Genomic DNA, 15,221 nt, shown 5'->3' with positions numbered 1-15,221 from the left:
GAGTATGTGTACACACAATGTGGAAGCTGTGAAATCTTTGCCCGGTCTGCTGCTGCGTGGTTAAAAGTTGTTACGTTAATGTGACAGCAAAATCACTGGGATGTTTAGCGGCATTGTGTAATGCATAAATGATGAATGCTTTATAAATTATTCAAAATAATTCTTTGTTATATTTACGGGTGCGTATCCCAGTTGAACTTGTAGTTCTCGAGTGACTTCTAGAGTGGAAAACATGTGAAGGTAAATTGATATACAGCACAGGGGACAACACCTTTAAATAGTAGAACTTAGAACTTTTGAGATCACCGTGTACCCTTTGTATCCCCAAAGTCATACGTAATAAAAGCACTAAGAAGAATCAATCTAGTTTATGCCACAATCACTTGGTTGCAACTGATGAAGCTGATTTATCACTCAGTGAATAAGTTCTTTGCCGTGTTGCAAAAAAAACCCCAGAAAACAGATGATGTTTTTGAATGTCTTATTTCTTCTACAACCATTCAAAAGCCCAAATATATTTATTTTCCCTGGTAAATTGCAGAAAAATCCTCTGCGAATTCATAATTATGAACTAACTGTGCATAGATTTTTGTCACTGACCTCATTTTTTTAAGCTTCAATAAATTGTCACATTATTTTGGTTATTTATTATACATTCAAGGGACATGCTTTTGGAAAATGAATGCTTAGAGGCATTTTTCTGCACAAATAATTGCTGAAAGACTTACATGTTGCTTCAAATTTCCGATGAAACTATGTACCCCTCATTGTCCTCACCTGTATGCATACATCCATCTACACATACTGTGTACATGCAGCATAGTATGTTTTTTTTTGTTTGTCTGTTTATTCATTTAAGCTTCTGTTGACAGCAGTGGAAGAATATAAAAAATGAAAAGAAGATACAAAAATGTAAAAAAGTTTACCTAAATGCCCTACAAATGTGTTTGTTTGCTTGCTTGTTTAGACAGCATTTTTTAAAGGGTCAGTGTGTGAATATTGTGGCATGACCCTCTGCATTAGGTTATTTGTTTGGCACTGAGACAAGATTAAAAATGGGCTGCCCTTACAGAGAACACAATGTCCTGGGAAGCTCTGGGGATGTGTGCTATGGCCACCATCCAGTCACCTCTCCGTCTCCGCTCACACACCGCTCTGTCTGCCAGCTCTGGCTATACTTTCTCTTGGAAACTTGTGGGCTTAAATGTGACTGGCAACCATGAAACTCAACTCCTCATGCTAATGTCTAAGAAGCCTCTTCTTTTCTCCCGCTGTCATCTCAGATTTTGTCTTGGCATGCAAACACGTTTTGCTGCTGCACTTTGACAGACTTTCTGGTTCTGTTTATATAATGTCATGAAACCACACTACACAGCGTCCTGATGATTCAATATAGTGAGACGCACACACTCCAACTTCACCCTCACCCTCTCGTTGCATACAAATATGTCTGTCTTGTTAAATGCAATTGTCATGAGGACGCATTGTGTGCACATTTCTGTATGCAAACTGAAATATGTACATATTTTGAAAGCAGCTTTTGGATCCTCCATCCAATGACCATTTAAGAAAATACAGTCATTTTTTGGGTGCTTTCACTGGTTTAATTTTTCAAATAGAAGGTGTTGTGATTTCCCATTATATTGTTAGTCATATACCACAAGGAGTGCTTCAAATAAAACCAACAAAGTGCCAGAAAACTTTCATACACGACCACCTGAGGGTCACTCCAAAAAGGAAGCTAATCCTGATAGACTCCTGTGTTATAATTTCCAACATCAGGGTAGAAATAAACATACTTACAGCTTGGTACAAAAAATATTTTCCCTTTTATAGCATATTGTCCACGCCAATGACAACTGTACAGTGGTTCCATTTCTTCCTAATTCTACAAGCTGCAAATTCTACAAGCTGGATACATTTTTTTTTACATCATCTTGTAATTTTCTTATATTGTGGTGACTTCTGCCTTATAGTGCATCACATAAAGTTACAGAGATTATAAAAAAGGACTGACTGAATGCTGCTTCAATGTTCCTCCACATAACATATAATCAGACAATATACATCTACAACTGTATACAAGTCTATAAACACAATACACCCTCAAAATTTCTGTATCTCTTGAAAATAATTTATTTTTTATCTTTAAACATTGCTTTAATTCCACATTTAAACTGCTTCCATATTTCACACAAAAACTTCTTATGGTTCAATATTGTGCATCTTTAGATTTAACGTATGCCTTAAATTGTACCCATCCAATTTAAATTGCTTAAACAAAAATTCATAGGCAACGACCCATACAAAGAGAACAGTAAAATTACCTGCATACTGTCACAGTTGTTTGTTGTTGTTTTTTAATCTAAGCACTGCTCAGAATAATTTCATTCATTTGCTTCTACATAGCACAATAATCCTTATTGTAATCCTAATTCACTCCCATTAACATCAAGTGCAGTCCCACTGAGGAATATATTCCCTAAGGCACTATTATTACCAGTATGGAAATGTAAGGAGCGTTTTACACAAGAGATATCAACGTTAGTGACAGACTGCAAAGAAAGCTTGGTCAAATACGTGCCACTCTCCTAGAGTAAATGTCAGTGTGTGTCTCCTAAATGCCAAGGAATGGAAACAAGAGAGGGTGAGAAGTCTTCAGCTTGTCTCTATGGTATACTGCCACAGTATTAAAGATAACTAGAGGATGCGTGTATTTATAAGCAGCGGTGTATATAGGCAGTGTATATATTTACTCTCAGTCAGATTTCCCTCAGTATACATGAGCTTTCTTCAAAATAAAATGCCATGTAAGAGTTCTGATGGAAACAAAAACACATAGGAGACAAAGTGAACTGAACTGTTGAGCTGCAAACAACAAAAGACAAAACTGTTGAGTTGCAGAAAACATTTTTTGCTCTGATGTCAGCCCCTGAATGTACTACACTAAATCAAGGCTGCCAAAAATCACTAAGTCGCTAGATGGCAGCAAAGCCAGAATCTCCTGTCCGTTTCATCATTCAGCAGAGACACTACATTATTGTGTCTGCCATGCTCTGCCACTAGAGTACACTGTACCTTTACAGGTGATTCTCTAATGTGCTCCCACAAACGCCACCAGCTACAGTCCTAAATCAGTCCCAACAAACTGAATGTTGTGCAAAGAACTTTCCAACTTCTAATAAGCATAAGAGGAAGCCAAAGATTGTGCTGACATTCCCTTGTGGCAGTAACTGTTAAAACACAAGAAGAACAAAGCAAGTACTAAACTACACAAATAATCTAGCTCAACTATAAATTCTGCATTTACAAAGTTATTAATCTTCATCTGCTATTGACACTGACAGCGGATTTTTAGTTAAACTACTTACTTGTGATGTACTGTGGCATTGTATGTAACAGGATTTAGGCCAATTGGGTACATAAGTTTGTCTTGTTGTAATGAATTACAGGCAAATATAGTTTACATCTGTGGCACTTGTGTTGTCTGAAGTGTCATACAGACTTGCTGAGGCCAGACTTTCCATGAAACCTAAGGGTACAATAGAGCACAACATCATTTTCCTGTGTAGTATACAACTTGAACTGGACTTCACCTGTAGAATAAAAACTTTTATCATGCATCAGGTAATATTTATGTATTTTGATCCCAGCAGTGAATCTTTAGTCTATTCCAAGGAACTGAAGAAGACTAAGAGCAGAAGAGAGGTGATTATGTTCAAGTAAGGGGATATCTGCAGAAAACAGCGGTTCTTTTGACATAGTAAACTAAGTAAGTAAAGTTTATTTATACTTTATAGAGCTTTTCATAGACATAAAAGTCTCAATGCACTGTACAATAAAAAAAACAAAAAAAACCACACTTAATACCAATAGATACATGCAGCAAGACATAGCTGTAGGGTTAAAACACTGTATATCACTATCCAAGAATATTGATTTTAACACATACAGTGGTGTAATGTCCTTTCATTTAAATAATAATACTAATAATACTACTAACTTAAAAATCACCACTAGAAACATGAACACTCAAAAAGTGCAAACCTCCACCAAGGCAGCTCATTTTCTTTATGGTACATATATTTCATTTGTTCTTTTTAAACATACTTTGGAAATTGTACGTTTTTATTTCCGTAAAAAGAAGTGCAAAGTGCCGGCTTTTATTATTCACCCTGTGGAAACCCATTTTAATGTACTTGACATTATTTTGATTATAGTTATTGTTTATTTGTCTAACTGATTAGGCAGCTCATTCTCTTGCTCTTGACATACTTTCGTCAAAGATATAACACGTTTTGGGGCAAAATTGAAAAAAAAAACAGATATGACAGGTCAAATGTGACATGATATTTGGATGCAAACTATAATGTAATATTTAGAATCCCCATAAATCACTCTAATATTGCCAATATAAACATTTTTTTTAAAAGATAAAAGACATATTATGAAAGCTTGACCTAATTAAAGTTTACTTAAAGAAAACATCAGTGGTCCAAAGCAACATGACATTAAGAATCCTCATAAATCCTTCCCTATATGCCTATATGCTGTCGATATAAACAATGGAAGTAAGAAACACAATTTTAAATAGCTCTGTATAGCATTATTATCACTTTGACCTTCAGATCAATTTATTAACCTTGAAGGAGAGGTCAGAGGTCAGATGTAACATGATATCTTAAATCTTTATATGGTACTTTTTATATGTTAATGATACATACCACACATGTAGGAATCGTAGTTTATACGTTATAAGGGTTTTTTGGTCAATTTATGACTCATAAATCGTGAAGTTGACCTTGATGACTTTGGTGGATGTGCGCCAAATTTTCATAGGTTGTTAACATGCCCCCACTCGGCGACTCTTTAAAGTTTTAGCAGAATTCATTGAAAATTTCTCGAGCCATCGTGTTTACAGACAGAATGACACTCGTGCACGCACGCAAAACTGACAAAGCATAACTTCCTTAGTGGAGGGAATAATTCTATTCTGCAAGAAAAATACAGTCCTGATGTGACAGTAAACACTGTTCTGCCCTTCTTGAAGGACATAGCAATGTGGACGGTGATTACCAGGTAAGAGCTGGTATTAGATGTTGCTTTAAACGCTGCTGCTGTCACCTCTTCTTAACACAGAGTTTTTGGTAGGATTGATACTATTTGTTGTAGGCCCTTTTTAATGATTGCCAGCAAGCAAAAACACAATTAGTGTTTCAGAGTAAAAGAAAACATAACTCACAGTGCAACAGTATTGTTATATGTGTACGTAATAGGGCCATTAACATTCACTTATTAATACCTCAATAAATCAAAGATGTCTTCTTCTAATTAGATTTTAAAACAACATGGCATAGCATCTTACACAGATCCAAAAAAAATGCAATTAAACAAATATGTTTTAGTATTCTGTGCTGTCTCATTAGGACTTATAACAACAAAATGATCCCCATGATGAAAAGACTGGATCTGAATATAATGTTTTTGTTTGCAAAGGTAGAAAGTTTTCTTTGTCCCATCTGCTAGCTCATCAAAGCATTAAGACAATCAAACTCTTCACAGAACAACTGCTGACTATTCAAATGCTTACATTGAAACCCATACAATGAAAAAATGTAAAATACTGATAACCATTGTTTAAAAACACAAAGATATTTTAGCTTTTTACGATTAACGTGTAAATATTGTCCCACATATCAGAAGGTTTTGTATGTACCTGAATGGTGAACGCTCTTTGCTGCCTCCTGTAGTAGAATAAATCATACAGGCTGTGCCAGAGGTAGGAAAGAATCAGACACATGCTGTTGACTAGCCAGATATCCCAGAATGTGACAAAGTTGTCCATGGCTTTCACTTTACCCTTCATCCTTCCCTTTCCGCCTCGCTTTGCCTATATTTAACTACAAACGGCCTTTGAAAGCTCAAGGAGGAGTCTCTCAAGTGAAGCTGATGAGCGTATACTTTCTCAGGATAAGAGCTGGCAGGACATTAATGCTACTTTACCTCCCGCAGCCTCTTTTAATTCAGCCAAGGGTCCTACTTCAATCAGCACTTGCAGCTAAAGGAAGGGCAGTGTGTCCTCATGACAAAAGAGTGACAGGTGCCAGCAAAGGGTGTCTGGGAGATAAGCTCTCTCTCACGCTGTCCAGTCACTCCAGCTGTATTAGGAATCGACCTTTTTTAAATTTTCTATATCACTTTTGTCCCATTGATCTCCACTTTAAAACTGAGAATCACAGAATGAAGAAAAACTAAATTAAATCAGCACAGCATTGACTCTGAAGAGTGAGAGAATTGTTATGGGTTTCCAGCTCGCTGTCAACACAGACCCAGTGTAAACCAATAGCCTGTGCTATGCAATTCCCACTGCAAATGTCACAAAGACTATTACATGAAGGATTAGACTCAATGATTCCAGCTGTATCAGTTTCATATATGATAATTATTAAATGACACTACAAATGAACTTCTAATCAGTACTTCATGGTGGCTCTGAAGAGCTTTAAGCTCAGCACCATATCTTCAGTATATTGTGCAATAAAGACGTGTGTGAAAGGTGTGTGAATATATATAACCACAATCCCAAGAATGTATTATCTGGCTAAGAGTGGTCAGTCACAGCTACACAGCTATGTGTAGCATGTCTGGAAACCTCCTCTGACTTGACCAGTCATTCTGCCAAACACAACACAGAGCTCACTTTTGGCTTCTGGGTGGAGGCATGTCTAAGATTGCTTCTTACAGACAAGACAGAGAAGTGTTGAGGCACATTAGTTATTGGTTTGTTTGTTTTTTAAATATTATTACTATTATTAATATTGTGTTTTATTTTTAATATTTGATCAACTGGAATTCCTCAATTTACTGAGGTCAGATTTAAGTTTCTTTTTCCCCCAATGTATTTCAAATGTTTTGTAAAATTATAACAAGTGTTGCTGATTATGTTATTTCTGGATACTGATAGACATTGATCCTGAATATGAGATCTTAGAAGTTTATCATTTAAACTTATGAACTGTGAATTTTCGCAGTGGTGTATTTTTACTGATACAGTTCAATAAACATTTTCTCCATTATAGATATAAACAATTAGATAAAGATGAAGAACAGTTAAATGGGTCATTTAAAAGACATTTAACTGGAAATAAAGAAAGCACATTCAGAATTTACAATAGAGAAATTATTAGAGAATTATTTGAATAGCGAAAACTTGCTGAAAACTTAAAATGCTTGTTCCCACAGTCTTGCAAAACCACAGCCACAACTTGCATGCCTGGGGGCATACAGGTCCTCCCGACTTTTCAGAGGAATTCACACTTTCAAACAAACAGCTCCACAAGACTATATGATTAACTTCACCGAGGTTCTTTTACTTTGACATTAAAGCTACTTACAAACATCCTGGCACAGATACCTTTCACCCTGAACTCTTACAAAACAATTAAAAAATAATTAGAAATAAAGAGGGATAGAGAAGCTAAAAAAACTGTGTGGTTCACCTTTTAAGTCCCAATTTTATTTATTTTATTTTTTTTTTATAATTAGGTTCTGACTTTTTTTTTTAAACCTATCGACACAATGTGCTTTCCTGGTGACGGACTGTCTAATCGGCACGTAAACGCACACAGGAACGTAATCCGAAAACTCGTCTAGAAAGGCAAAATGTTCATTAAAAATGTTTTTAAATCTACACACCACACCACAGCTGGTTAAAAAGAAAAAATTAATCATTAAAAATGAAAACGTCAAAAGGTCAACGCCTTGTTTTGGTCACGTGATCAAAGGTCCAACGTTTAGCGGGAACCAACATGGCGAACGAGAAGACAGCTGCAGCACCAGACTCGGTGCAATGTCCCGTTTGTCTTAAAGACTTCACGTCCGCCACAATCAACGGACATCTGGATATATGTCTGCTGAAAGGCGTTACCGACAGCAGCCCGTCCACAGCAGACGAGAGCGGACCTCCCGTAAAGAAATCCCGCACTGGTCCCGAGGCTATCATCAAACCTGCAGCCAGCTCCTCCTCCGTGGCCAGCGCGCAGTCACCGGGGATGTTTTCGCTGTTTCAGAGCAACAGGGGGAAACCTCCGGTCCAGACTGAACGGAACGGTTTGTTTGTCGGTAAACAAAGTCCTGGCAGTGCTGCCAGCAAGGGGGTGAAACGTTTACTGAACGAGGAGGCGGATCTTGGAGCGGCAGGTACAGAGACTTTGAGGAGTCAGCAGCCCGCGCCTGCATCCAGCGGGCAGGGCTTGAAAACGGCGAAACGTCTGTCACCGCGGACGTTGCTTGCAGTAGACAAACCTCTGGCGGAGGTGCTGAGACCAGAAACACTGGAGGAATACTTTGGGCAAAATAAAGTTGTAGGAGAGCAAAGTCTCTTCCGGCCACTTCTTGACTCCCAGGAAATACCGTCGCTGATCCTCTGGGGACCCCCGGGATGCGGAAAGGTGTGGAGGTGACCCAGTATGATGCTGCATCTCTCCCCAGCTTTGCTTAGTATTTTCCTGCTGTTTGATATGTGATGGTTAAAACACCTTATTGCCACTGATTCAGCTCCCCTCACTTTATTTGTGGGGGACAAATTAAAGGAAAAACCTGTATCCTTCACCCCTAAGATGATAACCGGGCGGTATTATTGGGTCAATTCCAAAGGTCACTATAAATCAATGCAAAGTATTTCGGCATGATCACGTTTTATGTCTTATTGTAAAGGAGGCGATGAGTTTCAAAATTAAGTGAATCACGTGCTGTGCTGTTTTGTCCTTGTCCTATGCCACGCTCTCCAAACACCAACCGAGTTTTCCTTTAATTTGTCATTAATGATATGCAGATGATGACAATAAGTCATCATCTGCTCTCGGCAACTAGTACTCAGAATTGAAGATGCTTGAACCGACTGAGTTCTAATTTCTAAAAAAAAAAAGAAAATCAGGGATATTGAACAAAAACTTGTACTTTAAAAAATGTCATTATATAAAATTATCAAATGTTAATGTACAGTATAACCATATAAATATTTAACACTCTACCTCATCCATATAGTGCTTTAAAGGTGTTTTTTTAAATATAACTTATAAAGTTTCATCTATTCAGTGATTCTTAAAGCTCTACTCTGATTGTTCACACAAAAAATATTTTAATTTAAGAAGCTTTTATCAGTTTTCTTTTAGTAATATGGCAATTTTCTGTTGAATTAATAATCCACAAATTGCTGAAATTATTGTGGGTAAGAGAAAAAAAATTATTGTGATTAATTATTCGAGTGCAAATTTCTTATATTCTAATAATTACAGTCTCAGTTTTGGCATGAAACTTGGGGCTTGTCCATTTTGCACCTTTTTTCTTGTATGTTTATAAAAAAATAATTGTCTAGATTAATGCTGAATATCCAATACAGTGGATTTAAGTGAATTTTCAGCTGTGGTACTCTTTGTTGTATTCAAGTAGAACTGTCATGTTGAAAGAGTGAATGATGGCGTCTGTGGCTGCTCGGTTGGTGGTACAGCTTGTTAATGACTCCTTAGGCATGTTGAGCTGCCAGCGTGGCTCATTGAGCAGTCACTAGCCATTCCCAGACTTTGTCGGCATGCTTTTCTGACACTTTATCTCTTCTTTGACCCTCCTGTCGACTGCTTTGCCGCAGTCAGGTTTCCTCATTGAATAGACGAGTCACAAAATCAGCTCATTTAACTTGATTACACATCACAGAAACTTCTCGATGAAAGCTGCATTACATGTTCTGCCTGTGAGTTTACGTTAAATTACTCTCCATGTGGCTCGCTGTATTTCAGACCACTCTAGCCCACATCATTGCCAGCACCAGTAAGAAGAAGGGGGCGGCTCGCTTTGTAACTCTGTCCGCCACCAGTACATCCACCAATGAGGTCAGAGAAGTGATAAAGCAAGCGCAAAACGAGCTCCGACTGTGCAAGAGGAAGACCATCCTGTTCATCGATGAAATTCACCGCTTCAATAAATCCCAACAGGTGAGGAGGTATTTTAGAGCAGAAAGTTGTACTCTGCTTGTTGCAAACTTTTTTTTATGTTCTTCCCCCTGCTAATAAGATTGTATATCAGCACGAGTGTATATGTATGTATAAACAGCTTACGGGACCATCTTTATCCCTTCAAAAACAGCACGAGTTCTCCAGCTCATGTCTTTGATCTATTGGAAACATACATTTTTGGGGTTTCGACTGATAATAATAAGTAGAAACGATTTATTTACATTTTGTCTCCTAATTCATTGGTAACTAAATGGTTCATGTTTATGTTTTACAGAAATCTTAAATGGTTCTATCAATCAATATAATCCATTGTCCTTTATTTGCAGTAGTTTATTCAGAGGTCTGCTTCACTACTGGTACCAAATATTGCCAAAAGTATTCACTTGTCTGCCTTCAGATGCATATGAACTTGAGTAGCATCCTATTCTTAATCTATAGGGTTTAACATGATAACGACTCAGCCTTGCAGCTTTCACAAATGTTTGTAGAAGCAGTCTGCATGCCTATGTGCTTGAATTTATAGACTTGTGGCCATGGAAGGGATTAGAACACATGAATTCAATGCTTTGGATGGGTGACATCCAATTACTACTTTTGGCACTATACTGTATTTATTCTGAAAACTGAAGCTTTAAATTCTAGCATCCTGTGAAATCCTGTATTATGTGTAACAGTAATATAACAGCCATGTCTAATAGAAACAAGGATTGGTCCAGATCCTTATTGAATGCCCAGTAAAATTAGTCTCACTTGAATCTGTATGTGTTTGCGTCTGTAGGACACCTTCCTTCCACATGTGGAGTGTGGCACAGTCACTTTGATTGGAGCGACCACTGAGAATCCATCCTTCCAGGTGAATGCTGCCCTACTGAGCAGGTGCAAGGTGCTGGTTCTGGAGAAGCTGTCTGTGGAGGCGATGGGCTCGATCCTGAACAGAGCTGTGGCCACACTTGGGATCAGAATCCAGGGACAAGATTCGACAAACCCCAAATATGAAGACCAAACAGATGGACACAGGTAGGTTCCCACAAGCTCCTCGACTGTAGTGTCACACGTGACCAAAAACCTCACTATCTTTGTAATCCTCACATAGTGGGTATCGGAAGATGGAGCCACAGCAATAGTCTCAGCTTTGGTTTTGTTTGATAGTTTGACAGATGAGGTTCAGCACGAGCTATAATCACCTGTTAGCTGCCAGCTGATGATTGCATATAATCTACTATCTGTTTAAGGTAGATTACACAAATCCATCGTTTTAGTTAATTATTTTTTTATGGGGGAAAATAAAAAACAACATTTTGACAAAACTGATGAAATCATTTTGCTGCCAGTCAGAGTGACTTATATCAAGATGTTTTTGAGATGAGTGCTGGTTAAAACAGAAGAGCATAAGACTGAGAATATTCATGATGAAAGGCATTTAAGCATTTATCTGTTTTTTATTTTTTCAATTTTATTCCATATTAAACAGTAGAGGCACTGATACAGTGTATATTTTTAATGTTTTTAGACCAAAGATTTACATTCAGCAAAAAGCCCTGGACACCATGGCCTACCTTTGTGATGGCGACGCAAGAGTCGGACTCAATAGTCTCCAGCTGGCTGTTCAGGCTCAGATGTCCAAAACAAACCTCTTAGCACCCGACGATTCTCCTCAAGAGATACTAGTGACAGAAGAGCATGTCAAAGAAGGTCTCCAAAGGTCCCACATTCTCTATGATAAAGCTGGTAAGCGCAGATGTACTCACATTGTCATTTTAGCATCGACGCTCCTTTCTTTTAAGTTCCTTTTATCAAAGCTGGTCTTTTGGGTGTCACTATGTGCAACTAGGCCTGAATAAATATTCCAGCTCATAACACTGTGACCCATGCTTGCATCATCCTCACCCTCTGTTTTCAATTGTATTTCCAATACTCTTACATGGAATCCTGTTTATGTGGAAAATGTTTTTGCAGGTGGGACCAAGAGGCAGAAATTACCGGCCTCTTGCCTCTAATTTCTTATTGAAACTGTTAATTTTTTACGTCTGTTTTGCTGGAAAACGTCACCAGAGGTCCTGGGATAACGGTTGTTTCAATAAAAGAAGAGGCTTTGTCTTTAAGGATGTGGGCAGCACTAGGCAGCACAAATCGCTCCATACTTTACAAATCCACATTTTTTAAATTCCTCTCGGCAGCGTCATTTATAGCACTCGTCATGAGTACTTTCATGCTTTGAGCTTAACAGCTCTATCATATTACGCCCCAGTGTCTTTGATCACCGTTATATAACGGGGACAAACCTTATTTCTTGCGTTTCTTCGCCCCTGCTAGGTATTTAAGTGTGCTGTGTGTTTCTTGTGAGTGCAGTGCAGGTATTTTAGCTGAGCGTCAGAGCAGCGTGTGCTATTCGTTCATACCAGATTCATAAAACGAAGCGCTTTGAGACTTTTTTTTTTTTTTTTTTATTGCATTCATAGCTAACTGATATTTTAATGTTTTTGCTCATTACAATAACTTATAAGGCCCGCGTTTACCTATAATCAGTGCTTTTTTTTTAGTCTGCTGTAGTTTTAGCTGTTCTTATCACCTTTGCTCATCATGCACAGAACTCCTCAGACTCATTAGTCCTCCACACTGTCCTGTTACACAACACGCAGCTGTCCCAAAAGATGGAGATTTACTGTTCCCTGCTTCACTGGGAGATGAAGCCATCATTCAGCTTGACTAATGACTTTAATGGAGACGGTATTCATCTATTTTTGCCTGATCAGTCTTTGTTTTTTTAGATAAGGTCGTTTTTTTCAGTATGTAATGTCCTTCAATCTCTTGGTTTGAAAATTGCTGATGGAATGCCACCTGAAGAAAAATCTTCTTATCTGTTTGAAACATTTCGTGTGTGTGTGTGTGTGTGTGTGTGTGTGTGTGTGTGTGTGTGTGTGTGACTTAAAGGTGAAGAGCATTACAACTGCATATCAGCGTTACATAAGTCTATGAGAGGCTCCCATGAGAATGCGTCTCTATACTGGCTGGGCCGTATGCTTGAGGGTGGCGAGGATCCGCTCTACGTGGCTCGCAGATTGGTCCGCTTTGCCAGTGAAGATGTGGGTAGGTGAATTTAATTATTGCATTATCTCACCTCTACATTTATATATATATTTATATATTTTAGAATTTTCCAGCTGCAATCATCTGGTGTGTATTGACCTTTTTTTTTTTTTCCCCTGGCACAAAGGGTTAATAAATAGCAAGAAAATCAAAATACACACAGAAAAAAAAAGATACGGGCACTGCTATCAGCCCAATAATTTTTTTAAACATTATCAGTTCATCCCTAAGTTAAAGGCTTCTTACACTTTTTTCCAGTTTTTCTTCTCTACAATCCTAACCACATTTGGCTTTATTATGTCAGTAGAGCTATTTATACTTTTTTATTGTACAATTTTAAGACAAAATAAGGCAATTTTGAATTTGGTGGCAACAATATGTCTCAGAAAAGTTGGGACATGGCAACAAAAGGCTGGAAAAGTAAGAGGTACTACAAAGAAACAGCTGGAGGAACATGTTGCAACTAATTAGTGTAATTGGCAATATTACAGCAACAAGATTAGATATAAAAAAGCATCTTAGAGAAGCAGAGAGTTTCTCAGAAGTAAAGCGCAGAGGTTCAGCAATCTGCCAAAAACTGCATCTACAAATTGTTAAAAAAATGAACTAATTTTCCTCAATGTAACAAAGACTTTAAATATCTCATCATCTATAGTACATAACATTATCAAAAGATTGATGATTAAAGAAATCTCTGTGCATAATGGAGAAGGCTGAAAATCAACATCAGATTCCCGTGATGCTGCATTAAAACCGGGCACGCCGTTGTCATGGAAACCACAGCACGAGCTCAGGAACACTTCTATAAATCGCTGTCTGCGAAAATAGTTCAGAAACTACTGACTGGACTGAAATGCCAGAGAGAGAGAGGAAGCTTGACAAAGTAGTCATAATGTTTTTTTAAAAAGTGCTTCTTATTCTGCAGCGTTGCATCCTTCTTGTCTTTCAGGTATGGCAGATCCCGCCGCTCTTACTCAGGCTGTTTCTGCCTTCCAAGCCTGTCATTTCATTGGGATGCCTGAATGTGAGGTAAGCTCAGTGGACCAATCAGTGACTGGAAGTCTCCTGTCTTGTCAACCCTAAAGTTGTCTTCACCTCAGTTTTCTTCCTTTTGTTTCATCTGCTGATCAACAGGTGATCCTCGCTCAGTGTGTGGTCTATCTGGCACGAGCACCCAAGTCTGTTTCGATCTACAAGGCCTATGATAATGTGAAGACCTGTTTGAGAAGCCACAAAGGTCCCCTGCCTCCCGTCCCCTTGCACCTCCGCAATGCCCCAACCAGGCTTATGAAACAGCTGGGATACTCGAAAGGCTACAAATACAACCCAGCCTTCAGCGACCCCGTAGAGCAGGAGTACTTACCTGAGGAGCTGCAAGGAATCAACTTCTTCACCTGGAAGCCCTCAGACTCATGAGTACTTTTGTAAAAACAAAAGACACAAAAGTAAACACAGCAAATTTATTTTCTCCACATAAGTTATATCCACTCAGCTCTGCTTCACTGCATATTATTCTGTAGTTGTCCAGCTACCCTGCTGTACTGACACACTGAACCACAGTTTGAAAACCACTGCTGTCATGTTCTTTAAAACTGAGGCTGCTACAAGGACCAGTTAAGGCTTATTATATAAGCTGTGTATTTACGCTGGCAGTTAAGATTTTTTGTTTGTGTCACAAACTTGTTAATTACAAAGGTTAGAAAAAAATAATAAAAAACTGCACTCATTCTATAAACGGTCATTTCTCATGTTATAGTTTTTACATTTGCTTTGTAGTTATACAAATAGATCAATGACACAGTAACTAAATACACCCAACTCACCTTTGTATTTTCATAATGCTAATTCAGACTTTTTAAAACTGTCCATGTTTGGATTTATCTTTGTAAAACATGTATATATTGTTTAAAATGAATAAATGCATTTCCTTATCTGTTCAATCCTGCATGTTTCTTATAATGTGTAGATGCTTAAAGGAAATGCAAGTCAGACATAATACAAACATTTTATTATACACTTTAATGTTCAGTTTCTCCACATGTTATGAAGTCTAAATCAGTTTTGGGCCGTTGTCTGCAAAGAAACATCACCAGAGTTTGTACCTGTCTCGGAGAGAATTTTCTT

At 38.0% G+C, this 15,221-nt stretch overlaps 1 protein-coding gene across 2 annotated transcripts; it reads left to right on the top strand.

Moving 5' to 3' along the window:
* The first annotated feature begins 7,749 nt into the window (after positions 1 to 7,749).
* wrnip1 (WRN helicase interacting protein 1) lies at positions 7,750 to 14,987 on the top strand. 2 transcript variants are annotated; one of them, XM_026150804.1, is made up of 7 exons: positions 7,750 to 8,450; positions 9,795 to 9,989; positions 10,789 to 11,027; positions 11,521 to 11,738; positions 12,942 to 13,093; positions 14,047 to 14,126; positions 14,232 to 14,298. In XM_026150804.1, exons 1-7 carry the CDS (start codon positions 7,809 to 7,811, stop codon positions 14,233 to 14,235), a joined length of 1,530 nt encoding a protein of 509 aa, XP_026006589.1. In that variant the 5' UTR covers positions 7,750 to 7,808; the 3' UTR covers positions 14,236 to 14,298. The 2 variants fall into 2 exon arrangements, with proteins under 2 accessions (XP_026006589.1, XP_026006588.1); XM_026150803.1 differs by having other exon boundaries at positions 7,752 to 8,450; positions 12,942 to 13,097; positions 14,232 to 14,987.
* The last annotated feature ends 234 nt before the right edge of the window (positions 14,988 to 15,221 follow it).

This window comes from Astatotilapia calliptera, chromosome 18, assembly GCF_900246225.1.
Source record: "Astatotilapia calliptera chromosome 18, fAstCal1.2, whole genome shotgun sequence".
NCBI classification, from domain to species: Eukaryota; Metazoa; Chordata; class Actinopteri; order Cichliformes; family Cichlidae; genus Astatotilapia; species Astatotilapia calliptera.
This window is presented reverse-complemented; position numbering and strand designations above follow the sequence as displayed.